The sequence below is a fragment of the Dermacentor variabilis genome, chromosome 5, assembly GCF_050947875.1.
Source record: "Dermacentor variabilis isolate Ectoservices chromosome 5, ASM5094787v1, whole genome shotgun sequence".
In the NCBI taxonomy this organism is placed as follows: Eukaryota; Metazoa; Arthropoda; class Arachnida; order Ixodida; family Ixodidae; genus Dermacentor; species Dermacentor variabilis.
Genome location: NC_134572.1, coordinates 75,619,964 through 75,634,605, shown reverse-complemented (window position 1 = coordinate 75,634,605; position 14,642 = coordinate 75,619,964). Strand labels below are relative to the sequence as shown.

General features: G+C 45.2%; 1 protein-coding gene across 1 annotated transcript in view; it reads left to right on the top strand.

Moving 5' to 3' along the window:
• The window catches only part of LOC142582821 (uncharacterized), a 29,487-nt gene that overhangs the window by 4,297 nt on the left and 10,548 nt on the right, over positions 1–14,642 (top strand). Inside the window, exons 3-5 of the mRNA XM_075692880.1 lie at positions 4,544–4,650; positions 11,827–12,059; positions 12,362–12,536. Coding sequence (XP_075548995.1) covers positions 4,544–4,650; positions 11,827–12,059; positions 12,362–12,536 — 515 coding nt within the window. The remainder of the gene's footprint in view (positions 1–4,543; positions 4,651–11,826; positions 12,060–12,361; positions 12,537–14,642) is intronic.

Here is a 14,642-nt window from a genome sequence, read left to right as displayed (position 1 = left end):
GTTGCAAGAAAGCGGGCGTGCCGCTCTGTGGCCTCCAAGATATTGGCGCGCCGGCGCACGAGAATGGCGAACGTCATGGCCGGTCTATGCATGGTAGAAAAATTATAAAAGGGGTTTATTTGAGTTCTCGCGTAACAAAATTATGCTTTCTCGTATATTAAAATTTCAATCCGACTCTATCATGTCCAGGTAGTGTGTAAGTTGCACTTTACGATCTTTCTACGTATTTTAGCTTGTGCAATTCAATTAGTTCAGTAATTTTCTTGGGTCACGTAGAGGGCCTAGGTATGGGTGGTCCGAAAGTCTTTTCACCAAAACGACGTCCAACGCTGGACGCCGACGTTGACGCCGGCGTTGACGCCGGATTTTCATCGACATGGGGCCCTCAACGCTATGGCGCTAAAGCAATGCACTTTATCCAGCTAGGCTAAATGGTTCAGCAAAAAAAAGGCAGTGATTTTAGCCTTCGATAGATTGGACAACCGTCCTCTTCGTATCCTCCACGGACGCTTACACATCGGTGCAAAAAACACACTTTACATAAACTGGTACAACTCCGCACCCTACTACAGCTAAACATCTTAAGCGTCGAAACAGGCTGAGTGCACTCTGCTAGTTCTTTTTTTTTTTTTCTGCGAGACACTGAATCAACGGAGAAGTGGTCACACAACTTTGTTACCAGTAAAGGGATGCTAAGGTGCAATATTTTCCACGCAAGATCACCACTAACCCTGCTTGAAGAGACACCATAATCGTCAGCCCCACCAACGTATGTCAGAAAATGGCATGTTGAAGTAATTTCCGCCATGACTGAGAACGACGAAAGCGCGATTGCATGCAGTCACTTGCTTACAACGCAATAAAATAATAAACTAACATGCAGGGAGCAAGGTGGGCATGAATTGTCCACTCGTGAATTGCTATCTATCTTGTGTCCTCTTTCTCTCTCCACTCTTTTTTTTTATTGCTCTAGAAGCTTACGACCATGTTCTAGCTAACGACGAAGGGTAACCCTATAATCAAGTTGCCAGCAGTATGTCAAACAGCATGTAAGAAATGTGGTCTCAGAGTGAGAATTGCGTGTGAGTTTCGTTCGTTTTTATTTTTATTTTTTTAGGGTACGTGAGCCCTATCACGCGTATATTTTTTCCCATATGCTGCTTCTAGCTTCCTACCAAAACGTTCTAATGCCATTTGGATTATCATTTCTAATTGTTATTCTACTGGCGCACCCAGTGAATTATTCACACGCAATATTAACAAAGTAAAAATAAGCATTTTGTTTGTTTGTTTTTAAATATAGCTATTATATTGCGATCTATGACTTGGAATTTTTTTGGCTTCAGAAATCGCCATTAACAGTAGTTAGCACCTAACATTTCTTGAGATTTATTCTTGCTTCCACAGTAAATGAATTCAACAAGCTAGATTTAGTGAAGATGAGCTGCCGTGAATAGGCTGAAAATTTGTTGAGTTTACCATCCCGAAGCTACATATCAGCTGTGAGAGACATCGTAGTGGAATGAAATGGTGTCCTTAAGAAAATTCTGCGCTAGTTGTTCTTTCCAGGCGTGTTTGATTGCGATAGTAGTGTTTGCATAATCCTTGCACTGGTTCGGGGAGCCTCTTGTCTGAAGACTTGTGTGTCGTGCCTCCGAAATGTGCAATCGCCCATAAATTTACTAGCGATAACAAGTTCAAATTGTTGCTTCCAGTTTATTGCCTCACATTGTCCGAGTCCTACACTGTGTGCTATTCCGATGAGGATAGAAAGAAAAGTGTAAAGAAATTGCAGTTTCGTCTGGAAGGTGAAGCATCGCTTGCAATAGCAAATTGGTAGACAGCCATACGAAGTAAGGTTAGTAGTTTTATCAACCGTATAAAGTCGTAAGCACAAGCTTACTGACTAAAGTAGCAAGCATGGCGTCCCCGCGCACAGGCCAACATGTGCATATCACACTTGATGACCGCGGACACGCTGTCAAAACGCTGGCGAGAGGAAGCGCGGCCGTAACAGCGAGCGAAGTGACCTTCGTGCTGTCGATCGCTTCAACGCAAACTGAGCGACGAGAACACAGCACACGCAAAGGCACAACCAGTTGGCCCATCTATACTCTGCGCAAGGTACGTTTAAACTGTTAGCGAAGCTTCCATACAAGCCCACATGTCAAGAAAATGGCGGCTCGTTGCAACCATCGTCATCTACGTATCGTGGGGAAAACTAAGAGCAAGCAAAAGGAAGAATTAAATATATAAAAGTGACGTCAGAACCGGAAATGGCAATGACGTCAAGATCTTATGCTGGTTGGCGCGAATGTGAATTTCTTTAGCGTCCGCAATTTCGACCGCTACGCCAGCAGCTTTCTTATTTTCTTTTTGAGGCTGCAGAGAGCTTGCGACTCACCTCAGCTGAAACGTCAACGTGTCTTTTAACCATAGGAGTTGCGTATGTCTTAATGTGAACATAATTAGGCTTTTATTGACGGCAATTGCTCCAGTATAGCTTCCTTAGAAAAGCGAGCGAAGAGGTTGGAAACAAATGACACTGCCACAGAGGTTTCAAAAGCAACTTCACTCTTATTCGTCTAGAATAATGCAACCATTATAATTGACCAAACAAAACATGTTTCGATGCATGAAAAGCACTATGGACGGCAGACAGTCCTAATGTTTAGCAGCACATGGGAATCCTTTTCCTAGAATCATTCGTAATTATCTACTCATATGCAACAATGATCCGTCAAGACAGCATGGCCACACATTATCAATTAGGAAACATTCGACTTACTAATTCTGCTGCCCGTCGGACACTCAGAGACGTGTTACGGAGAGCAAACGAACATAGCGCGACGTTTCTTCGCGGAGCGTTCCGCATTTATCGTCACGACGAGACAAGCGCGTCGGATACCGCAGCGTGAACATGCACGATAAAAAAAAAAAACTGCACTCACATGTTTCGCCAATGAATGCCGTGCGCTAGGTCACTCTAAAGTTGAAGTGGAGCACACGCCAGACTTTGAACAAGCATGCAAGAAAATAAGAAAACTCGGAAGAAGCTGCCGCGTTCAAGGAAGCAACGCGCCATTCCGCACGACACAGTAGCTGGTTTGCACAGCCTTGCCAAGGCCCAAGTCATGGGCCAGAATCACTCGTTGGTAGGGGTCAGCAAGAACGAAGTAATAAATTGTGAAAATGAAGAAATTAACATGTGTTGCTTTAGTAAAGCAAAAGTACTTAAAACGGAATATTTACTCGTATCACAGTATTCTGATTTAAAATTTTCGAAATTCTTTTTTCGCATAGGTTTTCTAGTTTCAGTGTTTGTCCCCCCTCGCCTAGTCGCGCTTCAATCGTGCGCCACTAACGGATATCTTTGGCGATAGCTTTTGGCATGCTTTTCGTTCCAAGCTTCGCGACCTATTTACATTGACCTTGCTCTGCCACCAAAGCAGATCGCTTTCTAGATAAAGCCCACGTGACCGCACGTGGCAGCGCGTTCCTGCCGATGCAGAGCGCCCCCCTTACCTCTCTACCTCCCCTTCTCCCGGTTCCGTGCGGGCGACGGAACACGGCGCGCTTCCTCCTCCCTTTCCTTCCTAAAGCGTGCGAGATTGAGCTGCGATCATGGGCTCACCTACGCACGCTCTCACTTGCACATGCAGCATACAGCGCGTGGTGACTGCTTACCGCTCTTGCATTTTGTAAGGAACATCACGGCGACGAAGGCGATGGCAAGGATGCGCCTTGAATGTCCATATAATTTCTACCGCAATGAAAACGAAAAAGCGCTAAAGGAAGCAGAGGTTTACACCGAAATGTCGGAGGTAGCCGCCGTCAGAGAGTTCATCCAAGATAGCTCCAGAGTGGCTCGCCGCAGCAAACACTATTCCCCAAGGAGTGCAGTATTGGCACTATGCTAATGCAATAAAGCTCGTCAATGTAGACCTTAACCTGCGAATTCACCATATGTCTGCACTGATTACCGAAAGCACCGATCACCTTATTCTCCAACTTTATTCCCCTTCAACTAAGAAGTCAAAATTTTGTCGTCATGCATGTTTTTTTTTTATATTCTTGCAAAGGTTTTCGAAATTGGCCTGGTCTTCCAAACAGCACAAGTGAAAAGAAACTAATGATGAACTAATTCACTCATATGTTCTTCTTTTGTCCTCCGAGGTTTTAGCAGCTTCAATGACGTTAGTACAGCCCTACTCTTGCCAGCTGCAAAGCTTTCGCTTCAAAACTTGGGGGGGGGGGGAGAGGGGGGGCAAGGATTAACTCTGGCAAAGCCAATGCACAACTGTCCTGCAGAAATTTCTTGTCTAGCAGATCGCGCTCGAACAGGTATGAATCATCGCTCAAGAGAGTGATGTTCTTGCCACAACTGCTAAGGTTAATTTTGGAACAACAGATTGTTTCCACTGGGTTTTCTTTTCTAAAAATCCTAAACGCATTCGCATATTGTGCCAATTTTCTGGTGCTCGCCAACAGCCTACGCCAACAACGAATGTGCTCATCGACAGCGAATTATGCCCTGATGTAGATGTCCTGGCTGACGCAATGCAAAGCCTGTCCCTGGCCTCCGTCTGCTGTGAGCCAGACCGTGTTCAAGATGCCCTCGAACTGCAGCGAAGACTGGTTTCTATAAAGGTATGCGCCCAAAATACTGGTCATGTTAAACTATATTTCACACCTCTGCTTTTGATTGGTGCTTGGAACTTCCATGAAAGAATTTTTGCACAGAAGGTAAAGCTCCAGATAGAAGTAGACATGTAAACTCATTAGTGTCGTCACCGCAACAACAAATAAAATGAAGGGAGAGAAGTGGGAGGGGGGCACAGATCTTTGGAAGCAATGTCAAAATTTATTGAAAAGACGATAAATGGGAGCGCGAAGTCCGTCGAGACTTATTATTATTTATAAACTCTATTTACATTTCCTCGGCGAACAAAAAGAACTTCAATTATTTCTGAAGAGAATGAATTCTAAACTGTCATTCTGCCAACTATGGCGCTACGACTTTTGACAATCAGATTTTTTTTGCTTTTGTACGTATCCTTTTTTAATAAACATAAAACTATGTTGTACGTAAAATGAATGCAAATTACATTTCTGATATGCTTAGAACCAATGTAACAAGAAATGTGTAACAAATTATTATTCGTATGTGTTTCTTTAAATTTAATTTGACAGGTCATTTTCTTTAATAAGTGCTTACAGCTTTGAACCGACAGGCATCTTTTAACATGAAAGTTTACTCTGTCGAGCTGCAGCGAAAATCTGTCCCATGTACCTACGTCATGCAATCATCATCACGCAAATTTCCTGGCATTAGAAGAAAGCTAAGGTATATCGGAGTGAGAATTAGTCGTAAACACGACTGCTATTCTGTTTTCAATTCTTCGAAATATGGTTCAGTGCTGTTCATGTGTTTACATATGTTCTCTTATGATTTTTAAGATTAGAGATGCATTTCCAAATTACAGTTAGCTTAGAAGAATACTTCTAAAGGAACCTCTTGCTGTTGCTGCGGCTCAAAACGAACAAGTCGTACATTCAAATGCATGTAAGATAGGCTCCTACCGCAATACCACAGTATTATTCTGTTCTATAAACACTCAATCGAACACTACTTGTTATGTAAATGGCCTCTGGCATATTATCCATTGCAGAAACCCTTTCCTTGCACATTCAATATTACGTACGATTTTTTCACAAGGATAACGCATGTTTTGTTGACTTTAGTGTTCTTGCCGTGCAATTTCAGACAATAATACCTATCGCCAAACAAAGTAGAACCGAATGGCCCGGCAGCACATGTACTACTGCGTTACAGCTCTCTGCCGAGCTCCAGCGAAAATCTGTGCCATGCACCTGCGGCACGCAATCTTCACATAATTTTTGTAGCATTGCAAAGATATGATGCTGCTTTGAAGTTTTATTAGGTGGTGGAATATCAAGGGCTCAATAAACGGAGCCTATGCAGTAACTGCAGGTAGGACGTCATTAGGACGTCAGTAGGACGGTAGGACGTCAGGGACGGGTCACTCGCAAAAGGTCGGGAGGAGCGGTTGGAATGTGGAGGGCGGAGGCAAACGGCCCGCTCACCCCGACAAGGTCACTCGGTTTTCACCGCATGCTCGCCTTCAGCCAGAGACGTCACTCGATAATCGCACTCACCGAACGAGTGTCTGCTCACCTTTGCAGATGTGTGTGTGTGTGTGCGCGCGCAATGCCACCAGAGCTCTATACAGACTCAGTTTCGCCACACAAGCGTTCACCGTCACGTTGCCTATGATGCCTGGTACCTTCCATGGGTGCTGTTTACGCTGAGCAGCAGCACAGGCCTCGCGTGCTTGCTATCGATGCCATTGGTTCGGCCTTCGAGCGAAACTGTAATCAATAACAGACGGTGCACGTTTATAGACTTGTATTAGCAAATGTGCGACAAAACTGCCACTGCTACTTAGAATACACGTTGCGCTTTAGTGTTATGGCCAACTCCTGTGAAAACGAGATCAACCCTGTTTTAATTTTTATTTCAATTCGCCATCGTAATATGGCTGCTTAACTACTTCCATGAGCGGAGCCCGATAACGCAGTGTTACCAATATTCGGCCTTCGGCGGCCTCTCCGGTTCGCCATGAAGCGATTTCCCAGCATGCGGCAAACCGTAGTTACTGGTGGGTTCCTTAGACGTTCCAAGTTTAAGCAAAAATGTAAAGGGCGTAAACCGTCCTAAATATAAAACAATCTCACGACTACCGATATGAACAACTTTATAACTCAACAAAGATAGTGTTAGTACTGGAAGGAAGTCGCTGTCAACGCAAGACAAATTGGCTTCACCTGTTATACCTTTTCCCGCAAGGAGCAGCCAGTTAGCATGTTTGACGACTCGTAAAAGGCAACGGTCACGGGATCTTAACACCTTACGCTTAAGGCGTGTTGTAAGCTCTACTTCTTCCAGCACCCTTCCTGTTCCTTTCTCTGCATGTTGTTACGAGATTTTTTTCCTAGTTATCCTTCTTGTTTGCGACTATACCCTTACAATATCCCTGGTTCGTCGCATAGGATGTGCGGCACGCTTCCCCGATAAAAGCGGCTTCTTTGGTTGACACGGCAGAGCGTCTATAACTGCGTTCGTTGGCAACCAACGCTGAAACTTCGCGCGCCAACAGCAGTAGCGCATAGCTCATAGCTGGCTGAGAAAAATGTCTATGCGGGACGTGCTTCAATTCCGTGTAAGCAAGTTCGCCGCTCACCTTGAGGCACGTGTCCATCGTCTAACCTGACTGGGCGGCCGGCGTGCTTGAACGCGGGAGCTCGTGCGCTCTTCGGAGCGCGCATCGCCACAGAAAAAATTGGAGGACGCTTAAGCTTCGCCTTCAAGAGTGGAACGCGACAGCGTTCCCGTCGACCCGCCAAGGGGTGTAAGACAATTGGCTACGGCGCAGCTACTACGCGCCCCGCATCGGACGCGGTGAGCGTCGAGCAACGCAGCGTTCGGCGCGACAACGAAATGTGCGCCTGAGCAAGCGACGCACGCCTGAGCCTTAGAAACAGCTCGTTTCTAAGGCAACACCGCGTTCACTAGAGGCGCTTTTGTACCGCTTTGAAGCATCGAACTCGTGGCTCAGTCATAAAGAAAAAAAAAAAAAAACTCGTGGCTCAGTCGTAACGTCTCCGTCTCACACTCCGGAGACCCTGGTTCGATTCCCACCCAGCCCATCTTGGAAGTTGCTTTTTAACGCGATAGCGTTAAGGAGCTCGTGTCGCAGAAAAGCCGGTGTCGGCGTCGGCGTCCGCGGCGTTGGCCGTGAGCGATAAATCACGGCAGGCACTTCATAAATAAAAAGCAACTTCCAAGATGGGCTGGGTGGGAATCGAACCAGGGTCTCCGGAGTGTGAGACGGAGACGTTACCACTGAGCCACGAGTTCGATGCTTCAAAGCGGTACAAAAGCGCCTCTAGTGAACGCGGTGTTGCCTTAGAAACGAGTTGTTTCTAAGGCTCAGGCGTGCGTCGCTTGCTCAGGCGCACATTTCGTTGTCGCGCCGAACGCTGCGTTGCTCGACGCTCACCGCGTCCGATGCGGGGCGCGTAGTCGCTGCGCCGTAGCCCATTGTCTTACACCCCTTGGCGGGTCGACGGGAACGCTGTCGCGTTCCACTCTTGAAGGCGAAGCTTAAGCGTCCTCCAATTTTTATTTATGAAGTGCCTGCCGTGATTTATCGCTCACGGCCAACGCCGCGGACGCCGACACCGACGCCGACGACACCGGCTTTTCAGCGACACGAGCTCCTTAACGCTATCGCGTTAAGATCACGGCCAGACGCGCGCGGTGCTACTGAGCGCTTGTACGGACGCGCGTCTTTCAACGCTCGCGATATGGCCAGGGGGGGGACACTCCGTATACATCCCATTGGCCGTTTTCGAGCAGACGCTCTTTCGACGCTAGCGCCAAGGTCCCCTTCAGTTACGGCCCTAACCAATGGGCGACGCATTAAGCAAAATGGCGGCGCACATGATTGTTTACGTTGTCATGGCAACAGCAACAGCAGCTTCGCGGCACCTCCTCTCCCAAACGTTTTTCTTTCCTTTTTGTTTTTATTATGCCGACCCGCTCCACTCCCTTTCCCCCATGCCGCGCGCGCCGCTCACTTTTTTTTTGTTTTTACCCGTAAGCGGCGCGTTTTTTCTTTTTTATAGCGCGCTTGTTACCGCGCGCCACGTGCCAGCTCGCAAGCAATGCGCGCGCTACGCCGCGCATTGGCATTGCTTGCGAGCTGGCGCGTGGTGCGCCGTGGGCTATGCGTTGGCACGCACGCAGTCTTGCCCATACTTATATTATACCAGCATGTGCCGGGACATAAAAAAAATTCCACTTCCAACACAACAGATGTTTAGTCTCGCTTTATTGACTTCGTTTCCGAAAAGAGATTTTTCTTACAACGTGGTGTGATACACGCTCAAAAAATGAGCAAAAGTGAGAGGTGCATGACATGTGCAAGAGTACTAAACACAAGAGTTCACAGATGGTGAAATAATAAAAGAAAGTGCTAGAAAACACGAAGGCCATTTCATGTACACACATATAAAAAAGATTTTTATATAACGTCCTCAAGATCTAAATGTAGACGAGCTCCTGATATGTGCACTAAGATATTGCACAAAATTGGACGATGTGTATGACATAGTCATGACAACTATAAAAAGGGAAAACTCACTAGTAATGGCAAAAACAATGACACGCAAAATACCTGAAAGATAGAATAAAATGCTAACATTGTTTGATTGAGAGCCATACCAAAAGAAAGCTTACTTATAAATCTGCACGAAAGTATATGAAATGCTTGACATGTTCATTGCTGCTGAACAAATTGAAAAAAAAAACATGGCAGAAAAAAATAACATTGTACTAAAAACAAACACACATTATCACATTATTTTGCACTTGGCCACAACTTGAGTAACGGTGGCAAGGGGAACAGAAGATAGTCGGCTTTTGCAGCAGCACATAGAAAACATTCGCAGAAAGGCTTATTCCTCAATCAAAGACCAGGTAAAACAGGCCAACACGACTTTTCTTTCTACCCGAATGCAATGCTTAGCAATAAAATTACGTCCCTTAAGGCACTAAGTCGTACCTACTGGGCTCTCCCTTGTATAATAAACACGCACTGCAAAAATCTGCATGTAGGACACTTGCAATGCTCATGCTTTCCAGAGGAAAAAAAAGCGTATCATGCCTACACATGAAGGTTGTTCGCGCGGTTTTCCCATCGGGGGTTACTGAGATAGTACACAAACACTAACAGTAATTTTTCAGCTGTTAGTTGGTTTGTAGAACGTGATACACAGAAAAAGCACTGAGGGCGGTATGGAAAGCTGGGCAAGTTACTGAAGTTGCAGAATGAGACTTGGCACAGAAAAACACAAGTCACAGACCAGGTGACAATGAGGAGGAACATCTATTTGTCAGCTTTCTCTACCGGGAAGAGGCAATTGGTGTAGCACAATCAAGGCGCAACGACGTCCGGAGCCTCATGGAGTACACAAATGGACAGGGCTGTATTCGTGTACATACGCCTTCTGATGTCCTTGGGTCTGAGCGCTCACCTGTTGTCTTTAAGCACCCGGAACAACCTTGCAGGACTTGTTTTTGAGGTATTTGTGCACCACTGCACGATGCACGAGCGGTACGAGTCGTGAAACGGGTGAAACATCGCGGAGCACAAGCACACAGCTACCGAGGACCACAGAACTGACGAAACTAGCCACGTCGGTCAACGCACAGCAGCGCACGCATCTCGATGACAGTAGATAACAAAAATAAAGCGTTACGTAGCGGACTAAGCAGCAGCCGGGCCGGCGGGGATGGCACGGCGGCGCGGGCGCGTAGACAGTCGAAGGAGAGGGAGTTGGAGGGTATTACGAGAGAGGGCGTAGGGAGAGGAGTTGAGCGGGGGGAAGGGCTTGGCCACCTGGATCGGCGCGCGTGCGCGCGACAATCTACGAGGCCGTGCAAGGGAAACGGATTTTCGCGTCGCCCATTACAGAGATGGCGCCAATTTCCTGTGCCACCGGAACCGGGGAGTGTCCCCCCCCTGATATGGCGTCGTTTTCGTGGTGTCCTTATCGAATGGCGTCACAGTATTTTACTAAGGCACCCAAACTACCGCAGCGCCTCCTGGCCAACGTTCGTTCCCTATAGCGCGAAATATAGTATTGGCGCTAAAGATAACGTTAGCACGGTTTTACAGCGAAGCTGTCTATTGCTGGGATCTGGGAGAAAAGAATGTGTCCCGAGATGTTGACAAAAACAAATCGTCATGTGCGCCGATCCTGGTAATAGTGCACAAAGGATCCAAGCTCAATGGCACATACCCCTGTGGGCTCGCTAGTCTATGACGATGCGTGTCGAAACGTCGGTGTATATGTGTAACGTTAAAAAAAATATTAGGAATTAAGAAAATAAAAACATAAAAATAAGGAAACAAAAAATAAAATCAAATAAAAATTCTTAATATATAAGAATAAGCATTAAAATAACATAAATAATAGATGAAACAAACAATGAAGTTACATATTTGTGCCTTCATTCAAACAATATACCATAACCACCATATAGAACTTAATGAAGCTATTTAGCAGTACAGCTCCTCTGGTCTCCCATCTTCACATAATGGAAGGGCTCTTTTTTTTTCCGCCGGACCACCAAGCACGTGTATACAAAGTTCCATCCAGATGTAACAAACTGCAAACTTTCACTAGATTTCTAACGAAACTCTGAGCAAACGCATACAATTTTGTTGTGAGGGGCCACAGAACCAGGTCAGCACTTTTGGTCATGTAAAGCAAACAGAATTTTTACTGCTTTGGAACGTTAAGCCCCATGAATCAATAAATAAAATCAAGTATTCATAATAAATCACATAGAGAGTTTTAAAGTACATCAATGCTTTACAGCCAGCTTATTGGTTATAAAATTTTTAAGCTTCAGAAATATTTTTTGTAAACGCGTAAGAACTGTAGTGTTACTTGTTACTTGTATAAACCAGCCTATTAAAAGTGAACGTTTAAACTATGCAATAGATAAAGTTTCTAGAATTGTGTAATCAATCTATTTCAACGCCTGGTTACGAGGTTGTAATCTCAGACCTTGCTAAGTTTCTTTTGCTTACCCTCATCCCTTCTCATAACTGAAAAGTAATCCCCTAATGTTTTGACAAATGTCTTGCATTAAACGGCGCAAGAAAATTCTTCCGCTCATATTTTGTGATGCACATTCTCAGCCTCTGTCTGTTCATTGAATTTTTGCAGCACGTCATAGCACTGGACGAACCGGTGCAGAAAACGAACGGCGCGGCGAACAGCGTAATCACATGGAACGAGCTGCTGAAGAAGGGCCGCGAAGAAGCAGGCCCACTGCCACCATCTCCTGAGTATAGAGAAAACCAGATCTGTTACATGACATCTACAAGTGGCACGACTGGGAAACCGAAGCTGGTTGTGCATTGTCACGAGTCCCTCATGTCCATCGTTCAATCTAACAGGTTCGATTTTTTTTCATGTCAGGGCCAGCGCTGACTGCCGACGACATCTTTATTAAAGCCCACACAAATATATGCTATTCAGTCAGTAGTAGTCAGGCAGTCAGCGCTGGTTCTGTGCTCTTCCTTTTTTGTGTGTTTTTTGGCGCTGTTTAACATGTATGACCCGTACAAATTAGCTCGCACCCAAACGCTTCTTAAATGGTTCTCGTTACTTGACGCTAGCCATACATTTGCTGCGCTGCGGAGATATGTCCACCGAACCGAAAAAAAAAAACATACATTTTCTCTTTGCCGCTTTCCAGCCACCCTGGTCACATGGGTCTTGGCCCAGAAGATGTGTCCCTCTCCACAACGTCATTAGGCCACGTGTACGCGCTTTTCGACGGGGTCTGCAAGGCTATCGCCCAGGGAGCATCGGCCGCCTTTATGGAGACCGCGGATGACAGCGCTATACTTGAGGCGATTCACAAGCACAGGGTAAGCGTGATAAGTAGGTGAAAACGCCTGCAGAAAAGGACAGGCATCAAATAAAACGATGACGGCAGGGATGACAAAGTGAATGGAAAAAATGTTCGGTTTGCTAATTTAGCAAGAGATAAATGTAGGGAATACATATAAAAAGAATAATAGAGAAAACTGGGACAGCACATCATCCCCAAATAACCGGAAAGAGTATTCCGCCACAGGCCATGCTGCTCAACCTGAATTTCCGACAACAGGTACACTGAATTGTGTCGACGCTCAAAGGCACCAACACAAGCCCATCATTACAGCTTTTTCCGCAGTTTAGAGAGTTTTTTTTTTTTTAATGCGAGGATAAATGCCTCACTTCACTTTAGTGCTAGAGCGATACGGGACTGCGTTTGTGTTGTCCGACCTTGTCCCTCCTTCCACGCTGCCTCCACATATATTCTCTTGATCTAAAAAATCATCACCGTCCGTATGAGTAAATGCTATGCCACATTCTACGTCCAATGTTTCCCGTGTTATCAGTGGTTATCAATATATCCCTAATGAATGAAACGAGTTCAATATACAAGTCACGCAGAAACATAACCGATCCTTGAGAGACCATTGAATCCAATACCAGGCTTTTTTCATTGATACGTTGCTAGTTCTAACCTTCATCATGTTGGTAAAGCTGTAATGTCTCATAGCCTAGCATACTTTACACATTTTTGGCATAGCTACAAATGCTTCTCTGCGAAAAGGTTCTGCGCACGTTGGGTAGATTGCGCAAGAGGCCGCGTTCAGCAATCTCGTCTCGTCAATCCTGAGGTCAGGTTAGTCATGTCAACACCTTCATAGCAACCCTAGTACATTACTTGCTGTAAGTTGGGCTGAAGACCTTTCCCCCGCCATTGAAGCTATTGGGCTAAATCTAAGTATAATTACTTGCTCAACAAAGTACAATAACGAATAATTAATATATCTGGTATAGTCGGCTCAGACATTCCATTATTTGCGTAGTAGGAAGCCAGCTGTCTCTTGCCCTCGGAAATACAAGTGCCCAGGTGCGTCCGAAGCACATAAAATATGTTCATCGTGTGAAAGAACAACCTTCAAAAATGAAAAAAAGTTGCATACATCAGAGATGATTGCGACCGCTGGCACAATGTTTGCACCCGTCTTGTGTTAATCAGACTATTCTTGAAGTGCACTTTTCTTTCTTCAGAGCCCGGAAAGAAAAATATCATGGACACAACTTCATTTTGCATAAGTTTGCCTGGTTTAACCAAACCGATTAGCTAAGTAATGAAAATTAAATAAAAATAGTTCAAGCAGGTGAATACGACTGCGAACAATATGCCATTCATCTCCCTGTGTGCATGTGGACAGATCTTTTTAAAAATATTTCTTTCACTTTACGGGAAGCCCCCAGTCCATTCATTTCAACATCTGTCCTGCGTATGCGGATACATCAAGGAACAAATTGGCAAAGAATAAAGTCAACTTGGAAAGAACATGTCTGGTTATCAGGTACAGTTGCCGGTAAAAAGACATGGCTAGTAGTAGTTTATTTAGGGGCAGGGGACAAATGCAGACAAGAAACAAGTATTTAGTGAAATGTCTCAATGACGATATAAAGCAGTTTGGAGAAGGTGCCGATATTAGTCTGCTGGGTGACATGGATGGCCACATCGAGGATCTGGATGGATACACAGATTGTAACGGGAAGTTGATGCTATCACATCAAGAAACTTGTCGTTATTTTTGTAGTTACGTTACTTTACTGGTACCTTAATGTTGTTTATACTTTATCCAATATTTGTCGCATGCTTCACCTGCATTGCTGCACTGCTGCATTTCGGCAAGACTGCAAAGTTGGAATCTCCAAGGCGGAGGAGGTTATACCAAATGGAAAAATTGTCGTCTGCTCAACAGTAGCGCGATGTTACAGAGGAAACTTATACAAGTTTCCTTTCTTTTTTTTTGAGAAACTTGTATAGGTTTCCTTTGTAGCTTCGTGCAGCACTCACAGGCGTGTGACACTGTTTCCCTTTAATTGCTGCGTTTATCATAACACACACATCATGCTCGAAACGTTTGCCTGGTGTAGAGGGGCTCAAGAAATTGTCGCAG